At 39.5% G+C, this 25,588-nt stretch overlaps 1 protein-coding gene across 3 annotated transcripts in view; it reads left to right on the forward strand.

The window, feature by feature from the left end:
• ABCG2 (ATP binding cassette subfamily G member 2 (Junior blood group)) overlaps positions 1 to 25,588 on the forward strand; it is a 129,159-nt gene that overhangs the window by 24,244 nt on the left and 79,327 nt on the right. For 2 of the 3 annotated variants that reach the window (XR_572557.2, XM_008707128.2), the window contains exon 2: positions 10,204 to 10,325. The exons of the other annotated variant lie outside the window; for it this stretch is intronic. Coding sequence is in view for 1 of the 2 variants with exons in the window: in XM_008707128.2 (XP_008705350.1) it covers positions 10,282 to 10,325 (44 nt within the window). In the remaining variant the exon portion in view is untranslated. The remainder of the gene's footprint in view (positions 1 to 10,203; positions 10,326 to 25,588) is intronic. 3 annotated transcript variants of the gene reach the window in all.

Here is a 25,588-nt window from a genome sequence, read left to right on the forward strand (position 1 = left end):
TAGTAACAAGTAGATAGCAGGACTATGTATTGAAACCACCCAAAACAATAAAATTATCTCCTCTTTAAAAACAAAACAAAACAAAACCAGGGTGCCTGGGTGGCTCAGTTGAGTAAGCATCTGCCTTCGGCTCAGGTCATGATCAAGGGGTCCTGGGACTGGGCCCCGCCTCAAGCTCCCTGCTCAGCAGGGAGTCTTCTCCTCCCTCTCCCTCTGCCTGCCGCTCCGCCTACTTGTGCTCGCTCTCTTTCTCTGTCAAATAAATAAATAAAATCTTTTAAAAGAAAAAAAGAGACCTAGTCAATAATTTGAAAAGACTAGATATTAAAGAAATTGTATCAGTAATTAATAACTTTCTTAAACACTGAGTACATGGCCCAGATGGGTTTACTGGGGAATTCCATCAAACATTTAAGGAAAGATTATACCAACTATCTACAATATCTTGTAGGTAGAAGCCAAGGGAATACTTCCTAGTTCAGTCTATAAGGCCAGCATTATCCTAATACTAAGACCAGACAAAGACATTACAAGAAAAGAAAACTACAGACCAATATATCTCATGATATAAATGCAAAAATTATCAACAAAATAATAATAAATTGAACCCAACAATATGTAAAAAGAATTATACATCACTTGGAGTTATGCACCAAAAATTATACCCAATTGGGATTTATCCCAGATATGCAGGACTGGTTCAACATTTGAAATAAATTAATGTAATCACATCAACAGGGCTAAAGAAGAAAAATCACATGATCATATCAGTAGAGGCACAAAAAAACATTTGACAAAATCCAAGACTCATTAATGATCACAAACTCTCAGCAAACTAGGAATAGAGAAGAACTCTTTCAGCTTGATAAAGAACATCTACAAAGAGCCTACAGCTACCATCATACTTAATCGTGAGAAACTAGAAGCTTACCCAATAAGATCAGGAACTAGGCAAGGGTGTCCCTTCTCACCACTCCTTTTCAACATCATACTGGAAGTCCTAGTGATGGATGCAGTAAGACAAGAAAAAGAACAACAGTTATGCAATTGGAAAGGAAGAAATAAAACTGTCTTTGTTTGCAAATGACATGCTTGTCTATGTAGAAAACCAAAAGAACCAATGACAAAAACTCCTAGGGCTAATAAGTAATATAGCAAGTTTGCAGGACTCTGGGTTAATCTACAAAAGTCAACTACTGTCCTATTTACCTGCAACAACCAAGTGGAATTTGACATTAAAAACAAAATGCAATTTACATTAGCATCTCCAAAATGAAATACTTAGGTGTAAATCTAACAAAATATGAACAAAATCTGGAATGAGGAAAGCTGTAACAGTCTAATGAATGAACTCTAAGAGTAGCTAAATAAATGGAGGAATATTTCATGTTCATAGATGGAAAGAGCCACCATGATCAACATGTCAGTTCTTCCCAACTTGATCTATAGATTCAATGCAATTGCAATAAATATCTAAGCAAGTTATTTTATGGTTATCTACAAACTGATTCTCAAGTTTGTACAGAGGTAAAAGACCCAGAATAGCCAACATAGCTTTGAAGAAAAAGAAAAAGTAGAAGGATTGATATTACCTGACTTTAAGATTTACTATAAAGCTACAATAATCAGGACAGTGTGGTGTTATCAGTGAAAGATAGACAAACAGATCATGAAACAGAATAGAGGGCCCAGAAGGAGAACCATGTAAATATCCTCAATTTATCTTTGACAGAAAACAAAAACAAAGGCAATTCAATGGAGCAAACAAAGATGGTCTTCAATAAATGGTGCTGGAACAAATGGCCCTTCACATGCAAAAAAGTTCATCTGGATAAAGACCTTCCACCCTTCACAAAAATTAACTCAAAGTGGATCATAGAACTAAATGAAAAACAAAATACTCCTGGAAGATAACATAGGAGAAAAGAGAGGTGACATTGGATATGGCAATAACTTTTTAGATATGACACCAAAGGCATGACTCATGAAAAAAAAAATCAACGATAAGCTGGACTTCATCAAAATTAAGAATATCTGGTCTGCAAAAAATAATATTGGGCAGAGTGGGGAGTGCTTGGGTGGGTCGCTTGGTTAAGTGTTTGACTCATGATCTCAGCTCAGGTCTTGATCTCAGGATGGTGGGTTCAAGCCCCACATCGGGCTTCCTAGTTAGCAGGGAGCCTGCTTCTCCCTCTCCCTCTGCCTGCCACTCCCCCTGCTTATACTCTCTCTCTCTGTCTGTCAAATCAATAAATACAATCTTTTAAACAACAACAACAAAGAGATGTTACTATACACCTTTAGAAAGGCCAAAATCCAAAACACGTAACACCAAATGCTGACCGGGATATGAAGAAACAGGAACTCTCATTCATTTATGGGAATGCAAACTGGCACAGCCACTTTGAAAAACAGTTTGGCAGTTCCTTACATAACGAAACATACTCTTACCATAGACTCCAGCAATCATGCTCTCTAATATTTGCCCAAATGAGTTGGAAACATGTCCTCATAAAAACCTGAATGTGGATGTTTATAGCAGCTTATTCAAGGTTGTTAAAACTTGAAAACAACCAAGATGTCCTTCAGTAGGTGAATGGATAAACTGTGGTACATCCAGACAATGGCATATTATTCAGTGCTGAAAAGAAATGAGCTATCAAGCTATGTAAAGACATTGAGGAAACTTAATGTTTTAATTACTAAGTAAAGAAGGTCATCTGGAAAGGCTACATACTGTATGGTTCCAGCTACATGACATTTAGGAAAAGGCAAAACTATGCAGATAGTAAAAGGATTAGTGGTGCCAGAAGGAGTGAGGAAGTGTGGAGCACAGAGGATTTTGGGGGCAGAAAAACTATTCTGGGGGCTCCTGGGTGGCTTAGTCGTTAAGCGTCTGCCTTCGGCTCAAGGCATGATCCCAGGGTCCTGGCATGGAGCCCCGCATCGGGCTCCCTGCTCTGCTGGGAGCCTGCTTCTTCCTCTCCCACTCCCCCTGCTTGTGTTCCCTCTCTCGCTGGCTGTCTCTCTCTCTCTCTGTCAAATAAATAAATAAAATCAAAAAAAAAAAAAAAGAAAGAAAAACGATTCTGTCTGATATTACAGTGGTGGATGCATGTTATTATACATTTGTCAAAATCCATAGGATGTATAACACCAAGAGTGAACCTAATTTAACTGATTAGCTTTGGGGTGATTATGATATATCAATGTAGGTTTATCAATTGATCAACAAATGGACCACTCTAGTGGGTTATGTTAATAGTGGAGGACAGTGTGTTTGTGAGGGAAGTAGAGAATACATGGGAAATCTCTGTACAGGCATACCTTGGAGATATTGGGAGTTCCAGACCACCACAATAAAGTAAATATCACAATAAAGCAACTTAAATGCATTTTTTTGTTTTTCAGTGCGTATAAAAGTTATGTTTATATTGCACTGTAGTCTATTAAGTGTGTAATAGGATTATGTCTTTAAAAAACACAACAAAGTACGTACCTTAATTATTATTATCTTTTTGTTGTTGTTGTTGCAAAGAGGTGGTTTTATTTAAGCGCAGGGACAGGACCCATGGGCAGAAAGACCTGCTCAGTACATACTTTAATTAAAAAATACTTTATTGCTGGGGCGCCTGGGTGGCACAGTGGTTGAAGCATCTGCCTTCGGCTCAGGGCGTGATCCCGGCGTAACGGGATTGAGCCCCATGTCAGGCTCTTCCGCTATAAGCCTGTTTCTTCCTCTCCCACTCCCCCTGCTTGTGTTCCCTCTCTCGCTGGCTGTCTCTATCTCTGTCAAATGAATAAATAAAATCTTTAAAAAAAATACTTTATTGCTGGCACACCTGGGTGGCACAGTTGGTTGAGCATCTGACTTTGGTTTCGGCTCAGGTCGTGGTCTCAGGGTCATGAGATTGAACCCTGCATCAGGCTCCATGCTCAGCACAGAATCTGCTTAGAGCCTTGCCCCCTCCCCCTGCTCTCTCTCTCTCTCTCTTCCTCTCTGTAAAATAAATAAACCTTTGAAAAAAATACTTTATTGCTAAACAATGCTAATCATCATCTGAGCTTTCAGCAGGTCATAATCTTTTAGCCGGTGGAGGATCTTGCCTCAGTGTTGATGGCCGTTGACTGATCAGGCTGGTGGTTGCTGAAGGTTGGTGTAGCCGTGACAATTTCTTAAAATAAGGCAACAGTGATGTTTGCTGCATCAATTTGGCTCTTCCTTTCACGAAAGATTTCTCTGTGGCATGCAATGCTGTGTGATAACATTTACCCATAATAGAATTTCTTTCAAAATTGGAGTCAGTCCTCTCAAAACCTACTGCTGCTTTATCAAGTAAGTTTATGTACTATTAGAAATCCTTTGTTGTCATTTCAACAATCTTCACAGCATCTTCACCAGGAGTAGATGCCATCTCAAGAAACCATCTTCTTTACTCATCTATAAGAAGCAACTCTTCATCTATTCAAATTTTATCATGAGATTATAGCAATTCAGATACATCTTCAAGGCTCCATTTCTGATTCTAATTCTCTTGCAATTTCCATCACATCTGCAGTTAACTTCCTTCACTGAAGTCTTGAACTTGTCAAAGTCATCCATGAGGATTAGAATCAACTTCTTTTAAACTCCTGTTAATGTTGGAATTTTGACTTCTTCCCCTGAATCACAAATGTTTTTAATGGCATCTAGAATGGTGAATCCTTTCCAGAAGGGTTTTAATTGACTTTGCCCAGACCCACAAGAGGAATCACTACCTGTGGCAGCTATAGCCTTATGAAATGTATTTCTTAAAATATAAGACTTGAAAGTGGAAATTACTCTTTGATCCATGGGCTGCTGGATGGATATTATGTTAGCAGGCATAAAAACAGCATCAATCTTGTTGTATATCTCCATCAGAGCTCTCGGGTGACCAGATACATTATCAATGATTAGTCATAGTTTGAAAGGAATCTTTATTTCTGAGTAGCAGGTCGGTCTCAACAGTGGGCTTAAAATATTCAGTAAGCCATATTGTGAGCAGATATGCTGTCATCCAGTTTTTGTTGTTCGATTTTAGAATATAGGCAAGTAGATTTAGCATAATTATTAAGGACCTTAGGATTTTTGGAATGTTCAGTGAGCAGTGGCTTCTATTTAAAGTTATCAGCTAATAAGAGAGTCAGCCTGCCTTTGAAGCTTTGAAGCTAGACATTGACTTCTCCTCTCTAGCTATGAAGATCCTAGACGGCATCTTCTTCCAGTAGAAGACTGTTTCATCTACTTTGAGAATTTGTTGTTTAGTGTAGCCACCTTCATTAATCACTTTAGCTAGATCTTCTGGATAACTTGCTATAGCTTCTATTCACCTTGCGCTTTTATGTTATGGAGATGACTTCTTTCCTTACACCTCATGAATCAATCTCTGATAGCTTCCAACTTTTCTTCCGTAGCTTCCTCAACACTTTCAGCCTTCACAGAATTGAAGAGAGTTAGGGTCTTGCTCAAGATTAGACTTTGGCTTAGGGAAATGTTGTGGCTGGTTTGACCTATTCAGACCACTAAAACATTCTCCATATCAGCAATAAGGCTCTTTTACTTTCTTACCATTGGTTTGTTCACTGGAGTAGCGCTTTTTATTTCCTTCAAGAAGTTTTCCTTTGCATTTACAACTTGGCTTATTGCTTAGCGCAAGATGCCTAGCTCTCAGCCTATCTTGACTTTTGACATCCTTCTTCACTAAGTTTCATCATTTTTAGCTTGATTTAAAGTGAGAGATGTGACTCTTTCTTTCCCCTGAACGCATAGAAACCATTGTAGGGTCATCAATTGGTCTAATTTCAATATTGTTGTGTCTTAGAATAGAGAGGCCCAAAGAGAGGGAGAGAGATGGAGGAACAGCTGGTCGATGGGGCAGTCAGAACACCACAACATTTATTGATTAAGTTCATCATTTTATATGGGCATGGTTCATGGTGCCCCCAATTGCAATAGTTTTATCAAAGATCATTGATCACAGATCACCATAACAAATATAATAATGATGGAAAAAGTTTGAAATATTACGAGAATTACCTAAATGTGACACAGAAACACAAAATAAGCAAATGCTGTTGGGAAAATAGTGCTGATAGCCTTGCTTGACATAGGGTTGCCACAAACCTCCAATTTGTAAAAAGCACAACAAAATGAGCCTGTAACTTCCATTTAGTTTTCTGTGAACCTAAAACTGTTCTAAAAAATAAAGTCTATTTTTTAAAATGCAAAAGAAGGAAAAAAATTACTTTGAAAATTGTGACCACATAGATAAAACTAGAGTCATATATCAATATTCAATCTGATATCCTTTTTGTATCAAAAAAAGTGTGGTCCTGGGGTGCTTGGGTGGCTCAGATGGTTAAGCATCTGCCCTCGGCTCAGGACATGATCTCAGGGTCCTGGGATCAAGCCCCCCATCGGGCTCCCTGCTCAAGGGGGAGCCTGCTTCTCCCTCGCCCTCTGCTGTTCGGCCTGCTTGTGCTCTCTCGCTCTGTCAAATAAATAAATAAAATCTTAAAAAAAAAAAAAAAGTGTGGTCCTAAAAGCAAGAATATGAAAGAATGAAGGATTTATTAAATTTAAAAAACTTTAAATATAGACCAAAATGACAGTTACATTAAGGTTACCTCCCACAATTAAAAAAAAACAAACAAAAAAGCAGCATTCTATCAATGCTGGAGTAAATTGCAGATTTTGATTGGCAATTGGAAGAATTTGCTAATACATGATGTAAATGCAGGGATATCATAATAACTCATCTTGAAGTTACCTAATCAATTACAAATTAGGGCCAGGGCAAGAAATCAATCTGCAGAAATCTCTGGTTTCCAAATTATGTTATATCAATTAGCTGCTAGGATATTTGCTGACAGTGCTCAGGGTAACATACAGTTTTCCTTGTGTTAAAGCGTGTTTCACTTGGAAAGAATTTGGGATTAATCATAGAAATGTTTAAGATAATCAAATCCATTTTAATGCTTTTATATTAAAGAATTTTTACCGGGGCGCCTGGGTGGCTCAGTCGTTAAGCGTCTGCCTTCGGCTCAGGGCGTGATCCCAGCGTTCTGGGATCGAGTCCCACATCAGGCTCCTCCGCTAAGAGCCTGCTTCTTCCTCTCCCACTCCCCCTACTTGTGTTCCCTCTCTCGCTGGCTGTCTCCGTCAAATAAATAAATAAATAAAATCTTAAAAAAAAAATAAAGAATTGTTACCTTTTCCGTTATTTTATTATTTAATATAATTTGGCCTATTAAAGTATGAGACCAGTTTTGTCAGTCCAATTTCAAATGTGTAATTAAATAAGTGATTTAAGCTTTTGATTTAAAGTTGAAATCTTAGTAAGTTTTTAGAAAATAATGGGACATTAAAAGAACTAAAGTTAACTGTATTATGACTTTTATGCAGTCTGTTATGCACTGTGGTTTCAGATGTGCAATGCACAAGGGTTTATTCCCAAGTATGCCTTAACCAGAACAAATGTTTTTTTTCTATGTAGTTCCTTGCCTTAATAAATATGTAATATAAATTTAAGCAAACTTCTATTTTGTATTTTTGTAAACTACAAAGTAAAAAAAATGAACATTTTGTGGAGTTTATATTTTGCATACCCAAGGTGAGAATTAAGTTTCAAATAAACCTGTAATATTAAAAAAAAAAAGATTTTAGTTAAAAAGAAGGAGCCTCAGCTCCAGCCCTGATTATACCACTTGGCAGTACACCATATAACATCATCTTGTAGAATCTGTTATCAATGGTGATATTAAAATGTGATTTCTATAAAAGTATCAGTAGATAAGAAGCCCAGTTGAATTCATGCAACAGCTGGTAACTCTGTACTGTTAAAGACCCAGGAAAAGCTAATAAGAATCAGCCCTTTACTATTATCTAATGTACTTGGCAGATTTCTCTATTGGATGAAAAGTGTGGCAGGGGTCTCTAGTAGAATAGTCATACCTAAAACCTACTTGTTTTTTTTTTTTGTTTGTTTGTTTGTTTTAAGATTTTATTTATTTATTTGACAGAGAGAGACAGCCAGCGAGAGAGGGAACACAAGCAGGGGGAGTGGGAGAGGAAGAAGCAGGCTCCTAGCGGAGAAGCCTGATGTGGGGCTCGATCCCAGAATGCTGGGATCACGCCCTGAGCCAAAGGCAGACGCTTAACGACTGTGCCACCCAGGCGCCCCTAAAACCTACTTGTTATGCATTAAAAAACAACACTACAGTATAAAGAAAAAATGGGGATTTTCTCCCCATACCTAGTATAGTAGGTGGCATTTAGTAAACCTAGTATATATATTTGTTGAATGAATGGAGGGACTCTTGATTTAGTTAAGGGATTAAGATATAAGCATCTCAAAGTTAAATGAGGAGATGGTGGTTCTGGAGGCATATAAGAAGCGGGAAGTGATAATTGCCAATGAATGGAAGTGAGAATAAGTGTTAAGCTCAAAGTAGGGAGAGACCACTGTAGGCTGTAGTGGTCAAGGAAGACTTCGTAAATAAGGTTAGTCTTAGAAAATCTTTGCTTTAAAAGTATTTTGGGGGGCACCTGGGTGGCTCAGTCATTAAGCGTCTGCCTTTGGCTCAGGGCGTGATCCCGGTGTTCTGGGATCGAGCCCCACATCAGGCTCTTCTGCTATGAGCCTGCTTCTTTCTCTCCCACTCCCCCTGCTTGTGTTCTCTCTCTCGCTGGCTGTCTCTCTCTGTCAAATAAATAAATAAAATCTTTAAAAAAAAAAAAATCTTTAAAAAAATAAAAAAAATAAAAATATTTTGGATTTGAAGGTGTAAAAGTGGGGAATGGCATGAAACGCAAGAGTATGAGCAAAGGAATGTACGTGAGAAAATAAGAGGCATGATTTTGAGTGCATGTTGACCCTCTAGCATGGCAGCCTTGCTGTCTTAGAAAAGAAGAGGAGGGATAGGCCTCTGAACACCAGGTTGTGGTGGTCGTGCTTTTCCGGCTCAGGAGTTTGGACCCGATTCTTTTGGTAAAGAGAAGAACAAATGGTTTTTCAACAGGCAATGGTATAAAGAAAGACTTTGGTGATTCTAGAATAAAGATAATACTGGGGACAAGGTATAGAATGGTTTGGGTTGGATTACAGGAGTGAGTGTTGTTGACAGAGAATAGTTAGAAAACAGATATACAGTAATAAGGGGCTAAGCCACGGTAAGGTCAGAGGTTATGGAAAGATACAGATTCCTTCAACATTGTAAAGGAAGAAGTAATGGACCTGGTGACCACATACAAAGGAAGGATGGAGTACCTTTATGAAAGTGGAAGACAAGGGTAAATTTTCAGAAAGAAGTACACATCTGTAGGTTGTTTATATTTTTAGTTTAGTTTTGTTGTTTTTACCAAGTGAATTGGAATCCGTATCTGTATCAGAAGGTAGTGTGGAGAAAGGTTTACTTTCTCAAGAGAGAAAAGAACCTTTGCAACTCCAAGTGTAACTGGAATGCATTACTCCTAGGGGTTTAACTCTTAGGTATTTTTGATATTAGAATCTTGGCTTTTCAAATAAATCCGGTAAGAGTTAAGCAACACATACGTAAGAGAGATAATGTATATACTGGTGAGCTGGAATGCTGCAGTCTGCTGGGCTCTTTGGAAGACTTTTCAACCATTTTGTGGAGAAGAGCCCAAGACACAAAACAGGTTGTGCTTCAGGAAAGAGGACAGGAAGTCAAGTTCTCTGCCAGTGCAATTGAAGGAACAACTACAGGAAATTTTTTGGGGGGGGGCATTTTTTTTTATGTGTCACTGCTGGTAAATATGGTTCAGGAAAGGATGAACAACTCCTGGCCAAGGAGGAAGCAGCTTTAAAGAAAGCAAAGCCAAAACAAAGAATTGGCAGTACTCTTCAGAGACTGGGTAGTATTGTTCAAGCCAGCCTGGCCTTCCTGTTTCGTGGGATTCTCAAACATTTTTTTGTTTTTAACTGACAAATATTGTAGCAACTTAGGACCTGGATTTCATGTGTATTTCCATGCAGAACCGACCACTCTAATTTGGAAACCAAGTACTCCTATTAGCATCCTAATCCTCACAGCCAATGCCTCTAAAACAATGAAATGAATCCCTCTCCGATGGAGAGAATAATGAATCCCCTTTCACCAGAAGCAACCAGAGTCCTTTATTCCTTCAAAGCACTTTCAACTATCCCCCTTTAATTGTAGGCAACAGAACAAGTAAAATGGAGCTATCTTGCTCAGCCATGTGAGGACAAATGATCCAGAACCTAAAATATCCTGAAGATGTGCAACACTTTCATACACATGGACCCATGTGGCAACTGTGGGTGAGCAAATTTATGCCCAGGCTATTGACTGTTGAACATCCATAGCAAAATTATTCTGTGTCCAAATACAATGCTAAGCAAATATAGTCAATTTTATATACCCGTTATTCTTGTAGCAGGGGAATGCTTTGCTTAAATTCTTTGGGGGCGGGCAGTAGTTATGTTTGTTCTTTTATTTTTATTTCTTTTAAGATTTTATTTATTTATTTGAGAGAGAGAGAGAGAGGGAGAGTGAGAGAGAGAGAGCACGAGTGGAGTGAGGGGCAGAGGGAGAAGCAGACTCCTCACGGAGCAGGGAGCCTGATGCAGGGCTCAATGTGGGGACCCATGCAGGCCTGATCCTGGGACTTCTGATCATGACCTGAGCCGAAGGCAGATGCTTAACTGACTGAGCCACCCAGGTGCCCCAATGTTGGCTCTTTCAGAAGAAACAAAATTCTTTCCTACTTGAAGAGAAGGAAACTAGGGAAATAGAGAAGAGGAAAGAGAAGATTTGCAAAGTGATTAAAAAAAAAACAATTGTATTTAAAGGGTTTGGAACGAAACCTCTTTCAGGTTTGGAACTAAAATACCTTTAGTGTAGCTGCTGTTTTAATACTTTCTAGTGTGAAAATAGAGAATAAGTATTTTAGGGTAATCTGTAAAAATTAACCTTGTGCCAATGGGATCAGATTATACCATCAATAACATTTAGCTGTTCTTCTTTCTCAAGTTTAAAGAAAACCTAGTTTCTTAGGTGTAGCTCTCAAGTTATTTTGGAGCTCCAATTTTGAAAGACTCTAAACCACTTTGAAGCAATAGTCCTATAATTTGTTAACTACAGCCTTCTTTGGGAACCGGCCATGCTTGTCAGTTAGCTGCAGCCCCGGATCATTGAATCGAGTCGCTAGAAGCCAGTTCTTATTAACAGTTTACAAAACCTAAAAGAGCAGGAGAATACCCCCTTTCTCTAGTCTTTCCCTCAGCAGTTTTATCTCTTCATCGTCTGTTCAATTCCATCCCTCATTCTGTTCTCCCCTCTCTCGTTCCTGAATAATCTGCTGTACAGTCTTTTGGATCACCCTTAGTGTTTTCATTGGTTGTAGATGGAATCTCATTTTATTGGTGCTTTGCTGAACGCTAAACAGTTTCATTAAAATGACATTTAAATGGAATTTAATTTGGGTGGGAGTGAAAGAGAAAAGGGAAACTAAGGGGGGTTTTATGCTACTAAACAATTGAAACAAACAATTCTACAAGTATAATCTCTTAAATTTATTGTGGAGGCATTAACGGACATTTTCCATTTAGTAGCATGTTGGGGGCACCCCATGGAATATTGCGGCTGATAAGACCCTTTGAGATAAACATGATAGTACTGCACCTATATTCATGCTGTGATCTTAGCTTCTAAAATCTCTTTTCGGGGCACCTGGTGGCTCAGTCAGTTAAGCGTCTGCCTTTGGCTCAGGTCATGATCTCGGGATCCTGGGACGCAGCCTCATCCTGAGACTCCCTGCTCAGTGGGGAGTCTGCTTCTCCCTCTCCCTCCGAGCCTCCCCCTGCTCATGCTCATTCTTTCTGTCTCTGTCTCTCTCTCAAGTAGATAAATAAAATTTCTTTAAAAAATTTTTCTTTTCAAATTTTGCTGAGTTTTAAGTAGCCTGTGGAACTTTAAAAAACCCTAAAGTCCAGGCCAAACTCATGTTGTTAAACCAGAATCTCTTCCAGGAGATTGCAAAGTGCAGAGGGGTTGAGAACTCAATCCTTAATGTGCACATAAATCGCCTGAGGATCTTTTTTTTTTTTTTAAAGATTTTATTTATTGGGGTGCCTGGGTGGCTCATTCGTTAAGTGTCTGCCTTCGGCTCAGATCATGATCCCAGGGTCCTGGGATCGAGCCCCTCATCGGGCTCCCTGCTCAGTGGGAAGCCTGCTTCTCCCTCTCCCACTCCCCCTGCTTGTGTTCCTCTCTCGCTGTGTCTCTCTCTGTCAAATAAATAAAGTCTTAAGAAAAGAAAAGAAAGCTCAGAATAAAAAGATTTTATTTATTTATTTGAGAGAGAGAGAAAGAGAGAGAGAGAGCACAAGAGGGGGAGGGTCAGAGGGAGAAGCAGACTCCCTGCTGAGCAGGGAGCCCAATGCGTCACTTGTTGCTGGGACTCCAGGATCATGGCTTGAGCTGAAGGGAGTTGCTTAACTAACTGAGCCACCCAGGTGCCCCACCTGAGGATCTTGATAAAAATGCATGTTCTAACTCTGTAGATCTAGGGTAGAGCACAGGAGTCTGCATCTCTAACCAGCTTCCCAGGTGACACCCATGCTGCTTCCTCTCTGGCTCCTCAGCAGCAAGGGAGAGATTAGACAGATGGTCCAGATCAAATGTGGGTCCAGATCACAATCACCTGAGGAATTTGTTAAAATAGCAAAGGCCTAGACCTCTTCCTGCTTCAAAGAAGCCGGGCCTCTGTGATTCTTGTTAGTTTCTAGGTGATTCGGATGCAGGTCAAGACCCAAGAACTGCTGGTCTAGATTACTGTCTGATCACGGCCGTGCCTATCCTAACTTTCTTGTTGCCTCTCGTTTCCTTTTCTTTACCTTCTGAAATCCTAGAATACAAGTACCGGAAGAAATTTGAAAATCTAAAATAACAGGTTTTAATGTAGTCTAACATTGGGTATACAAAATACATTACTCAATTTGAAAAAAAAGAACAAGTTATATGGCAGATATGTCCTGCCAAACAACCCTGTCCAAAGAGATTTGACGTTTTATTTGCAAAACCTCATTTTGACTCATGGAATGCAATAATCTTTATCTCCCTCAATTTTCAGTCTTATATCTCCTCAACTTGAAGCTCAATCTTATATATATAGTGTTTCTGCATATTTTAAGGATGACTACTTAAAACTATAACAGTATCACCAAATAGCCTTATTTAACTAAGTATATCAAAAGAGGTGATCTGGTCTATAGATTGTATTTTGTCATAATATGCTATTTTCTACCATATCTTAGGGTCCATACTTGTGCTATATTAAGAAAATCTGTACATTTTTTCCCCCTAGCAGACAGATATGACATCTCCTGGCATGGTGGACTTCATAAAATATTGTGTTGATTTTTTTGTTCTTTTAATATTAATAATAGCTCACATTTATTGTGTACTTACTAACTGCCAGGTGCTTTTCTAAACACTTTATGTGGTTTAACTCATGTTGGCCTCCCAGCAGCCTCAGAGATGGGTGTCCTTTTTTGACAGATGGGGACACCCAGAAGTTGGCCAAGGTAACAAACTATGATAGAGCAGGACTGGGAGCTGAAGCCTAGCAGTCTTGCTGCATAATTTCTGTGTCATACTCCTTTCAGTGTTTTTGTTTACCTGCACATGTCTCTTCATTAGCTGCTTGTATGTCTAACTTTCTCTTTGAATAGGCTTTATTTCTTTGGAGCAGTTCTAGATTCACAGCAAAGTGGGACATAGAGTGCAGAGAGTTCCCACATAACCCCTGCCCCCACGTGTGCACAGCCTCCCACACCATCCAGAGTGGTACATTTCTTACCAGTGATGAACATACCTTGATAGCATTATCACTTATCATCCAAAGTCCTTAGTTTATATTAGGGCTCACTCTTGGTGTTGAAAGTTCTGTGGATTTTGACAAATGTACAATGACATGTATCTACCATTATAGTACCATACAGAATAGTTTCACTGCCCTAAGAATCCTCTATATCTGAACTATTACCCTCCCTCTGGCAATCACTAATCTTTTAACTGTCTGCACAGTTTTGCCTTTTCCTGAATGTCATATAGTTGGAATCACACAGTATGTAGGCTTTCCAGGTTGACTTATTTTACCTGGTAACAGGCATTTAAGTTTCCTCCACATCTTTTCATGGCTTGATAGCTCATTTCTTTTTAGTGCTAAAAAATATGCCATTGTCCAGATGTATCACAGTTTACTTATCCATTCACCTACTGAAGGACATCTTGGTGAGGCTTCTAAGTTTAGGCATTGTGAATAGAGCTGTGTTCAGATTTTTGTGAGAATATTCGTTTTCAGCTCATTTAGGTAAACGTCAGGGAACTTGATTACTAGACCTGTGGTAAGAGTACGCTTAGTTTTGTAAGAAACTGCCAAACTGTCTTTCAAAGTGGCTATGCCAATTTGCATTCCCGCCAGCAATGAATGAGAGCATTTGGTGTCATCTGTAGTTTAGATTCTTTTTTTTTTTTTTTAAAGATTTTTTATTTATTTATTCGACAGAGATAGAGACAGCCAGCGAGAGAGGGAACACAAGCAGGGGGAGTGGGAGAGGAAGAAGCAGGCTCATAGAGGAGGAGCCTGACGTGGGGCTCGAACCCGGAACGCCGGGATCACGCCCTGAGCCAAAGGCAGACGCTTTAACCGCTGTGCCACCCAGGCGCCCCTGTAGTTTAGATTCTGGCCTAATAAGTGTGTAGTGCTGTCTTATTCTTGTTTTAATTTGCAATTCCATAAAGATGTATGATGTGGAGCATCTTTTCATATGCTTATTTGCCATCTTCATATCTTCTTTTGTGCGCTAGCAAGGTCTTTGGCCCATTTTTTAATTGGGCTGTTTGTTTTCTTACTGTTGAGTTTTAGGAGTTGAAAAGGAATGATAAAAGGGGACACCCTTGCCTAGTTCCTGATCCTAGTGAGAAAGCTTCTAGTTTCTCATGATTAAGTATAAGATTAGCTGTAGACTTTTTGTGGATTTTTTTAAATCAAGTTGAGGGAGTTCTGAGTTCTATATTCCTAGGTTGCTGAGAGTTTGTAATCATGAATGGGTGTTGGATTTTGTCAAAAGCTTTTTGTGTCTTTATTGATGTGATCATGTGACTTTTCCTCTTTAGCTTGTTGATATGACAGATGATATCCGTATTATATAATTCTTTTTACACACTGTTGGATTCAGTTAATATTTTATTGAAGATTTTTGCATCTATATTCATGAGAGATATTGGTCTTTTTTTTCTTGTTTTGTCTTTTCTTGTAATGTTTTCTTTTCTTGTAATGTCTTTGTCTGGTTTTGGTAATATGGTAATGTTGGCCTTATAGACTGAGTTAGGAAGCACAGTTGACCCTTGAACAACACGGCCAAGGGGTGCCAACTCTCTGCACAGTTGAAAAGCTGCATATAACTTTTGATTCCTTAAAAACTTAACTACTATTAGCCTATTGTTGACTGGAAGCCTTACTGATAACATTTTATACTGTATTCTTACAGTAAATAAGCTAGAGAAGAAAATGTTATTAAGAAAATCATAAGGAAGAAAAAATACAATTATTGTACTATAGTTATTGAAAATTATCCAAAAACAAGTAGACCCCTGCAGTTCAAGCCCATGTTGTTCAAGGGTCAACTCTATTCTCTTGGCTTCTATCTTTTGAAAGAGATTGTAAGGAATAGGTATAATTTCTTCCTTAAATGTTTCGTGGAATTACCCAGTGAACCCATCTGGGCCTGGTGCTTTCTGATTTGGAAAGTTATTAGTTATTGATTTAATGTCTCTAAAGATATAGGCCTATTCAGATTGTCTCTTTCTTCCTGTGTGAGTTTTGGAAGACTGTGTCTTTCAAGGAATTGTTACATTTCATCTAGATTATCAAATTGGGGGCATAGAGTTGTTGATGGTATCTTTTCTTGTTTACTTAATGTCCATGGGTTCTGTAGTAATGTTCACACTTGCCTTTCTGATATATTAATATCAGTATTAACACTGTGTCATTTCTCTTTATTTTCATTTCTTAGTTAACTTATCTAGAGGCTTATCAACTCTGTTGTTCTTTTAAAAGAACCAGCTTTTTGTCCTTCATTAATTTTCTCTGTCAATTTCCTGTTTTCAGTTTCATTATTTGTGCTATAATTTTATTATTTCTCTTTTTTTGCTTACTTTACATTTAATTTTCTCTTCTTTTTCTAATTTCCTAAGGTTGAAACTCAAGCGACTGTTTTTGATCTTTTTTCTTTTTTAATATAGTCATTTAATGCTAGAAATTTTCAGCTAAGCATTGCTTTTGCTGCATTCCACATGTTTTTGTAAATTGTATTTTCATTTTCATTTAGCTCAAAATGTTATTAAATTTCTCTTGAGATTTCATCTTTGACCCATGTGTAATTTGAAAGTGTATTTAATCTTCAAATATTTTGGGATTTTCCAGTTATCTGTATTAATTTCTAGTTTAAATCCATTATGATCTGAGAGCATACATTGTATGATTTCTTTTCTTGAAAAATTTTAAAGATGTGTTTTATGACCCAGAGTGTGGTCTATCTTGGTGTTTGTTCCATGTGCGCCTGAGAGGAATGTGTAATCTGCTGTTGTTGGAAGAAGTAGTTTATAGATGTCAACTATACCTAGTTGACTGATGGTGCTGTTGAGGTCAACTATGTTCTTGCTTATTTTCTACCTGTTGGGTATGTCCATTTCTAATAGAAGGGTATTATAGTCTCTAACTATAATTGCAGGTTCATCCATTTCTCCTTGCAGTTCTATCAGTTTTTGTCATGTATTTAATGCTCTGTTATTAGGTGCATACTCATTACAGACTGTTATGTCTTCTTGGAGAATTGACCCCTTTATCATTATTTAATGCCCCTCTTTATCCTGATAATTTTCCTTGCTTTGAACTCTGCTCTGTCTGAAATCGATATAGGTAATCCAACTTTCTTTTGATTAATGTTAGCATGGTTTATCTTTCTTTGTCCATTTATTTTTATTTATATTTATTTTTTAAAATATTTTATTTATTTATTTGAGAGAGAACGGGAGTGAGAGCACATGAGCAGGGGGGAGGGACAGAAAGAGAGGGAGAAGCAGACTCCCCGCTAAGCAGGGAGCCCGATGCAGGACTCAGTCCCAGGATCCTGGGATCGTGACCTGAGCTGAAGGCAGATGCTCAACCTACTGAGCCACCCAGGTGCTCCTGTCTATTTATTTTTAATCTATATGTGTCTTTATATTTAAAATGGAGTTTTTTAGACACTGTGTAGTTCTTTTGACCCAGTGTAACTATTTTTGTCTTTTAATTATTGTATTTGGATCATTGATGTTTAAAATGATTATTGATACAATTGTATTAATATATATCTTATTTGTTATTTATTAATATATATCTTATTTGTTATTGCCTTGATTTAAAAAAAGATTTTATTTATTTGAGAGAGAGTGAATGAAAGAGAGCATGAGCAGGGGGAGGGGCAGAGGGAGAGGGAGAAGCAGGGTCTCCCCTGAGCAGGGAGCCCAACATGGGGCTCCATCCCAGGACCCTGGGATCACTACCTGAGCCAAAGGCAAATGCTTAACTGACTGAGCCACCCAGACGCCCCTATTGCCTTGTTCTTTGTTCCTATTTTTGTCCTCCACCTTTTTCCTCCCACCATTTATGGCATTTATGGTTTTAATTGAGCATTTTATATGATTCTATTTTGTCTCCTTTGTTAGTATATAAATTGTCTTTTTTTTTTTTTACTTTTTTTAGTGGTTGTCTTCAAATTTCTGACCTATGTCAATTTCCTTTTCTCTAAATATAAATAACTTCTTTTAACATTTCTTGTAAGGAAGATAAACTGGCAACAAATTCCCTCAATGTTTGTTTGAGAAAATATTTCTTCTTCACTTGTGAAGGATGACTTTATAGGGTACAGAATTCTAGGTTAACGTTTTGGGTTTTTTCTTTTCTCACTATTTTTTTTTTTAAGATTTTATTTATTTATTTGAGAGGGAGAGTAGGGGAGAGAGAGAACAGGGGGAGGGGCATAGGGAGAGGGAGAAGCAGAGTCCCCACTGAGCAGGGAGCCCAATGTGGGGGTCGATCTTGGGACTCTGGGATCATGAACTGAGCTGAAGGCAGACACTTCACTGATTGAGCCACCCAGGCGCCCCTCTCTCACTACTTTAAATATTTCACTCCACCTCTTTCTCATTTGCATGGTTTCAGAGAAGTTGGAATTTTTATCTTTGCTCCTCTATAGATAAGGCAGACAACCAACTGAGCCACCCAGGCACCCCATCAGGTTTACTTTTTTCATTAGAACACTTACCAAATTGGGGCATCTGGGTTTCAGCTCAGGTCATGATCTCAGGGTCATGGGATCAAGCCCTGCATGGGCTTTGTGCTCAGCATGGAGTCTGCTTGAGATTCTCTTCCTCTCTCTTTGCCCCTCCCCCTGCTCACACACACACTCTCTCTCTAAAATAACTTAAATCTTCAAAAAAAAAAAAAAACCACTTACTGTATTATCATAGTTGTTTTAAATTAATGATCTGGGGACACCTGGGTGGCTCAGTCAGTTAAGCATCTGCCTTTGGCTCAGGTCATGATCCCAGGGCCTTAGGACCGAGTCCTGCATCCGGCTCCTTGCTCGGCGGGGAGCCTGCTTCTCCCTCTGCTGGTAGCTCTGCCTACTTGTGTGTACTTGCTCTCTCCCTCACAAATAAATAAATAAAATCTTAAAAGAAAATAAAGGGGCACCTGGGTGGTTCAGTCGTTAGGCGTCAGCCTTTGGCTCGGGTCATGTGCTGAGTGGGGAGCCTGCTTCTCCCTCTCCCACTCCTCCTGCTTGTGTTCCCTCTCTTGCTGTCTCTCTCTCTGTCCGATAAATAAATAAAATCTTTTAAAAAATAAATAAAGCTTTTTTAAAAAAAGATAGATGAATGCATGAATGATCTGATAATTCCAACACCCATCTGAGCGCAGAGCCCGATGTAGGCTCCATCCCACGCTCCTGAGGTCATGACCTGAGCTAAAGCCAAGAGTCAGAGGCTTAACCAACTGTGCCACCCAAGCACCCCTGGGACGTTCCTTTCTATGATTTAGATATTCAAGTCTCCTAGGTGGGCACTTCTGAGTATGAGAGTAGAAAAAAGCTTAAGAGTTTGCCATCCAAGTAATGGAAAATGCTTGTGCGAGCTGTCTCCACCCATAATAGAGAAAAACCTCTTTAGGGACTGGACATTTCATACTGTTTTGATCCAATGTTAAAAGATCCAATGTTATTATTAGTCTAATAATTGTGACTACTAATAAAAACACCATTTATGGGATGATTCTTCGTGCCAGGAACTATGCTAAACACTTAATCCTCACAAAATCTTCAGAGATAAAGATAATTATACTTTGGTAGATTGAGAAGGTTAAATGATTTAATCAGGATCACCTACCCGCTTAAGAAAACCCTGAGACAGGATTCAAAAGCAGAGTGCCCTGAGCCCACCAGTATACTATATGGACTCGCAACCATTCTTGGACTATTCTTTTAGTTTTATTTAAACCAAACCCTTTGTGTTAAACACATTCTTTATTCTGATAGGCTATTGTAAATAAAGTTATACACGATTCAGTTTTAGCTTTGGCCAGTTAATAAGGGTGATTGTGAAAAGCTTTCTGTGAAATTTTATAACCTGGAATATATCGAGCATGTGAAAGAACTGTAGAGAATATTGTAGTAAATGCTTATGCACCACTGTGAGGATTCTTGTACATTATCATCAGTCTTTTCTTTATAAAGAGATTCTTTAATTTACAAAAAAATTTTTTTAGGGGCACCTGAGTGGCTCAGTCAGTTAAGCAGCTGCCTTCATCTCGGGTCATGATCCCAGGGTGCTGGGATCGAGCCCTGCATCGGGCTCCTTGCTCAGCAGGGAGCCTGCTTCTCTCTCTGCCTGCCACTCTCCCTGCTTGTGCTCTCTCTCTGTCTCTGACAAATCAATAAAATCTTTAAAAAAATTTAAAAAATTAAAAAAAAATTTAATGATCATTTATTTATTTTAGAGCGAGAGAAAGTGCACATGAGTTGGGGGGAGGGAGAGAGAGACTCCTCAAGCATATCTGCTGCCAAGTGTGAAGCCCGACATGGGGCTTGATCCCAAAACCACACGATCATGACCTGAGCTGAAACCAAGAGTTGGCTGTCCAACCTACTGAGCCACCTGGCTGCCCCAGAGATTCTTTTAAAATATAAATCAATCAGGTCTCTTTTTTTCTTGAAACCCTCTGATGTCTTTCCACATCTAAATACATCCTTGAAGTACCAATGAACCACTACACCCTACACAGTTTCTTACCATTTTCCCTCTAGTTATTGACACTCCAGCCACACTCACCTTGCTGTGCCTTGAAGGTGTCAAGTGTTTCCTGTCTCAGAGCCTTTGTGCCTACTTCTCCCTCCATCTGCACCACTGTGATCTCACCATACTTGTAAGATTAAGTTTAGTGGAAAAACAGCGGCATAAACAACACAGACACGTATTCATCCCTTATGTTCAAGACATCTTGAAATAGGCATTCCAGAGATAGTATAAAGTCCGCGTTTCCGAAGAACCCACATTCCTTCTATCTGGTTGCTTTGCTATGTGTGGCTTCCATTGTCAGACTCATCTCCAGCCCAGTTCAGCCACAGGGATTCCAGTCATCATGTTTGAACTCTAGCCAATAGGAAGGAGGAAGACGGAAAGAACACTCTATATTTCTATGAAATGTTGGATAAAGGAGGAACTGGAAAACCTCATATTTTTTTAAAAGTTTTTTTGAAGTTAAACCTTGCTGTCTAAGAAGAATCCCATACCTTCATGGCAGCCTTACAGGGCAATTATAAGGTTCTCTTTTAAACTGACCTTGTTTCTAATCACCCTTCTTGTAAAAATATAGTTGAGCTTGATCTTTCTGTGCCATCTATGGCCCAGGAGTATTCAGATTTCTTTTGTTTTAGCAACAGAAGCCTTTTTAAAAATTAAAAATAAATGCTATAAATATTTTTATACAATCACTTGTATTAACTGGTCAAAGCTAAAATGGAATCATTTGTTAAGATTTTTATTTGTTTGTCAGAGAGAGAGAAAAAGAGAGAGCACAAGCAGGGGGAGCAGCAGGCAGAGAGAGAAGCAGGCTTCCCGCTGAGCAAGGAGCCCTGTGTGGGACTCGATCCCATGACCTGAGCGGAAAGCAGATGCTTAACCGCCTGAGCAACCCAGGCGTCCCTAAAACTGAATCATTTATAGTTTTATAATAACCTATCAGAACAATGAATGTGTTTAACACAAATAGGTTGGTCTAAATAGAAACTAAACAACAGATAGTCCAAGAATTGTTGAGAGTCCATATAATATTTATAAAATAAACTCCAATATATACAAAATATATATATTGTTATTTATGTATTAAAATTTATAGCATTCACTTATGAAGTTAGTCAATGAAAATAGTATTTTGGATGAGCACAAAAATGTGAAAAAGGTTATTATAGTTGTGGAAAGCCTCTGAAATAAAGCTATTTTTGCATTTGTTTTGGTTGTACGGTATTGAGAAAAATATGATTTACAGACTAGTAGTCAGAAATGGTTTCAGGTTTTTGCATCTTAATGATTTTATGATTTTTCTTTGATTAAGCAGAGATGACAAGAGAGGGTGTATTCTGAAATACACATAAACACCCACAAGTCAGCACGCAGGCATCCAACATGTTAAACTTTGGTGGATAGTGCGTGAAAGAGCACTGCATAGTTTTGTACAATTTCTTAAATGTTTTGAATAAATAAGGAAATACGTCTCCCTATATTTAGGATAAACACATTTTGTTTATTGGCTTTTTAAAAATCTGCTTTGTTGAAATTTAGATGCCATAAATTCTAAGTGTACAATCCAATGAATTTAGTAAATTATGGACTTGTGTAAACATTACTAATCCAGTTTTAGAACCTTCCTACCGTCTCAAAAACCTAGCTGCAAATTTCCGCTTCCTGGTGCCAGTTACATCCCCTGTACCCCCTTCCCTTATTTCTCGACCTTCCAGTGAGAAGGGTAGTTGGTCTCCAGGAAGCTGATGTGTTAGTGTCTGTGTAAAAGTATCCACGGTCTGTGTTCCTATAAAAAGTGTCCAAGATGGGGACACCTGGGTGGCTCAGTTGGTTAAGTGTCTGCCTTTGGCTCAGGTCAGGATCCCAGGGTCCTGGGATTGAGTCCAACATTGGGCTCCTCGCTCCGCGGGGAGTCTGCTTCTCCCTTGCCCTCTGCCACTCCCCCCTGCTGTGCACTCTCTCTCTCACACAAATAAATAAATAAAATCATTTTTAAAAATGTCCAATATAGCTATAGAACTTGTAGTGAAAGGTAAAAGCTAAAAGTGATTTTGTCATTGGAAGGCCTGTGAGCAAATTCATTTTATGTGCTGTGTAATAATGTATAATTGGTATTGAAGCATGTTACATGTTGAACTGGAATGTTCCTATGGTATCAGAGGATGTCTGATGTCCAGCGTTTTCACCATCTAATGATATCTTATTGATTGGCAAGTTGCAGGAGACATTCTCTATGGCCTTTGATGCTTACCAGAAGGGAGACTTACAATCCCAACAAAATTGAGGACATACTTGCCAGTTATGATACTGAAACTTCTGTTAGTGGTTTCACACACAGAATCCCATGTGTAGTCAAAGAATGATTGCTGTCTTGCACAAACTCTAGCAGTGTTTGTTTCTGAGACAACACTTGTTGCTCCCATAAAACTGCTGGAAAAGTTGGCCTATTTGTCCCTCAGTGAAAGAGGCAAAACTACCCAGGACTTTTGGCAGATTGACTCCATGGGATTTAGAACTCCCTTTTTGTGGAGCTGTTAAGGTGACAAAGCTCTTTCAAAAAAATACAGGTGACACTGACTAAGCAAGTATGGAAAAGGCGCTAGGGAAGAGTAGTAGACCTCATTCATAAGGTGTTTGGTGACAATGGGCAGCTTGTTATATTGAAATGTACCATGGCCTACTAGTGTAATAGGTTGGAAAGAAGTCATACAAAGGTTAGGTTTGGGCAAAAGCCCGGTGATACTATAGAAGCTTCTTCCTCAATTGGCAAATGAGGAAGCTGTGCCAGTTGTCTGGGAGGGCCAGGAATGGAGATCACATCGTTCTCCATGACTGACCCCATGGTGCAAGACCATATTGCTGAAACAGGGGGACCAAGAGGAAAGACCGCCCTTGCTGAGATCTGTGCAGTGTGGACTGCTGTTCACCTGTGTTCAGTACCACCTCCTGCCCAGACCTTATTCCTTGCAGGAACAAACAGGCTTAGATTCTTAAAGTGCCCCTGCTTTGTTGCAGACCCAGCCATAAGCTCTATTCCTTGCTTGTACCCCAGCCTCTCACCCCCCCACCCCCACCCCCCAGAGCCTTAGCCTGCATGGAGGGCCTCAGGGCAGGGGGCCAGCCTGAGCTCAGGAGCCTGAGGCTGTGTGCTCAACTCTGGTTCCAATCTCTGAGACTTGCAGGCTGGTGCACTCTGGCACAGCCCTGATGAGGCCAAACAGCCCTGGGCGAGTCCATAACATCAGCTTTGCAGAATGTGTTGCAAGGCAGATCCTTGATTCCCAGGCCTACAGGCCCCTTGCACACTGTCAAGCTTTGTGCCCTCCCCACCTCCCTTTGGCCTTCTCACTAAGCACCTTTCCATGCTGCCATTCAGATGGAGGAAGACCCGGAAACTTTGAAGCCATATGCTGATGACATGCATCATCACAGGCTCGACTAAGACAGCTACCACCCAGGTCACTTCGGGAAAATTGTTATGTGGCATTACCACTTAAAGAGGACCCAGAGCTTCTGCCCAACTGTTGATCTTGATAAACAATGGATATTGGTTAGTGAGCAGGCCTAAGTACGGAAATGCTGCCCAAAACAAGATGGGAGCTGCTGCTATCATTGACGTGGTGCAATCAGGCTACTGCAAAGTTCTGGAGAAAGGGAAGCTCCCAAAGCAGGAGGGCCAAATTCTTCAGCAGAAGAGCTGAAATGATTAAGGATATGTGTGGGGGAGCTTGAAGGGGAGCAGGTGGTGTGTCTGGTAGCTTGAAGCCACATGGAGGGAGGTTCTTAATGTAAACAAATGCTAAAAAAAAAAAAAAAAGAATGAATGGGCCTAGGGCAGGGGTTCACACCCCTTCTCTAGCTGGCACTGATCAAAGTGTGTTGGGAACCTGATGGCACTTCAAGTTGTCAAAACTGTCAGTTCTTGGTGACAATGGGGCACAAGTTACCGTGGTTCCTAGAGTCTCCCGTTGGCATAGTCAAAATCTACTTTGGAGGTGGAAATGATGAGGGAACAGAAGGCAAGCTGAGGACAAAGCAGAAGCTGACACCCCCCCCCCCCATGGGATATATGTGACATTCCTCAGGCACTCCTGCTGCCCTAAAGGAAAAACAAATAGTTAACTTATAGAGATCACAATCCTGTAAGACTTGAGTCTCCCTCAGTTTACTTACAAAAGCCTTAGCAATAGCTTCCAGAAGGGAATGTAAATACAATTAAATGTCTTTATAACCTGCATCCCATCACAGATACTTGAAGCAGGCAGAGTGTAATGTTCCTCCAGGAAGTTCCCAACTATGTTAATATTAATGCCTTACTAGAGGGGTAAACAACCTTAACTTGGCAATGGCAAGGCCTCCCATATCCTGTGAATCTTCCTTAACATATGAAAGTTCTTTCTCGAAACCTCCCTGTTTCCTTACCTCTCCCAACCCCATAGTATATCATCAGCCACCCCTCACAACCCTGGTGCAGCAGCTCTTTCTGCTCATGGGTCCTGTCCCCGTGCTTTCATAAACCACCACTTTGCACCAAAGACGCCTCAAGAATTATTTCTTGGTCGTCGGCTCCGGACTCCACCCCCCTGAACCTCACCTGTATTTCAAAACCACATCAGAAACAAATCTCAAGTTGGACTATGGATTGATGTGAGTATAGAGCTGGGCATTTTTGAGCCAAGATACAGAAGATGTACCTGAGAACGCTAAATGCATTATAGGAAGTATATTTTTTAAAAATTCCTCAAGCTGATTTGCACTCATTCCCCTTTCCCACCCCAAGCCCCAGACAACCTCTAACCTACTTTCTGACTTTATAGTTTTGCCTTCTCTAGACATTTTGCTAAATGGAATCCTACAATCTTTTTTTTGCCTGCTGTCTTTCACTTAGCGTGTTTTTGAGGTTTATTGGTCTTATAGCATGAATCATTCATTTTTGTTCCTGAATAGTATTCTATTGTATGGATATATCAAACTTTGTTAATCTTCTTGCCAGTTGACAGGCATTCAGGTTGTTTCCAGTTTTTGGCTATTGTGAATAATGCTACTCTAAACATTTGTTTACGGCATTTGTGTGAACATATGTTATTATTTCTTTCACATAGATTGCTGAGTTATATGGTAAATTTATGAAGTCGCTGAGTTATATGGTAAATTTATGTTTCACTTTTTAAGAAACTGC

Source organism: Ursus maritimus, unplaced genomic scaffold (genome assembly GCF_017311325.1).
Source record: "Ursus maritimus isolate PB19 unplaced genomic scaffold, ASM1731132v1 scaffold_8, whole genome shotgun sequence".
NCBI lineage: Eukaryota > Metazoa > Chordata > Mammalia > Carnivora > Ursidae > Ursus > Ursus maritimus.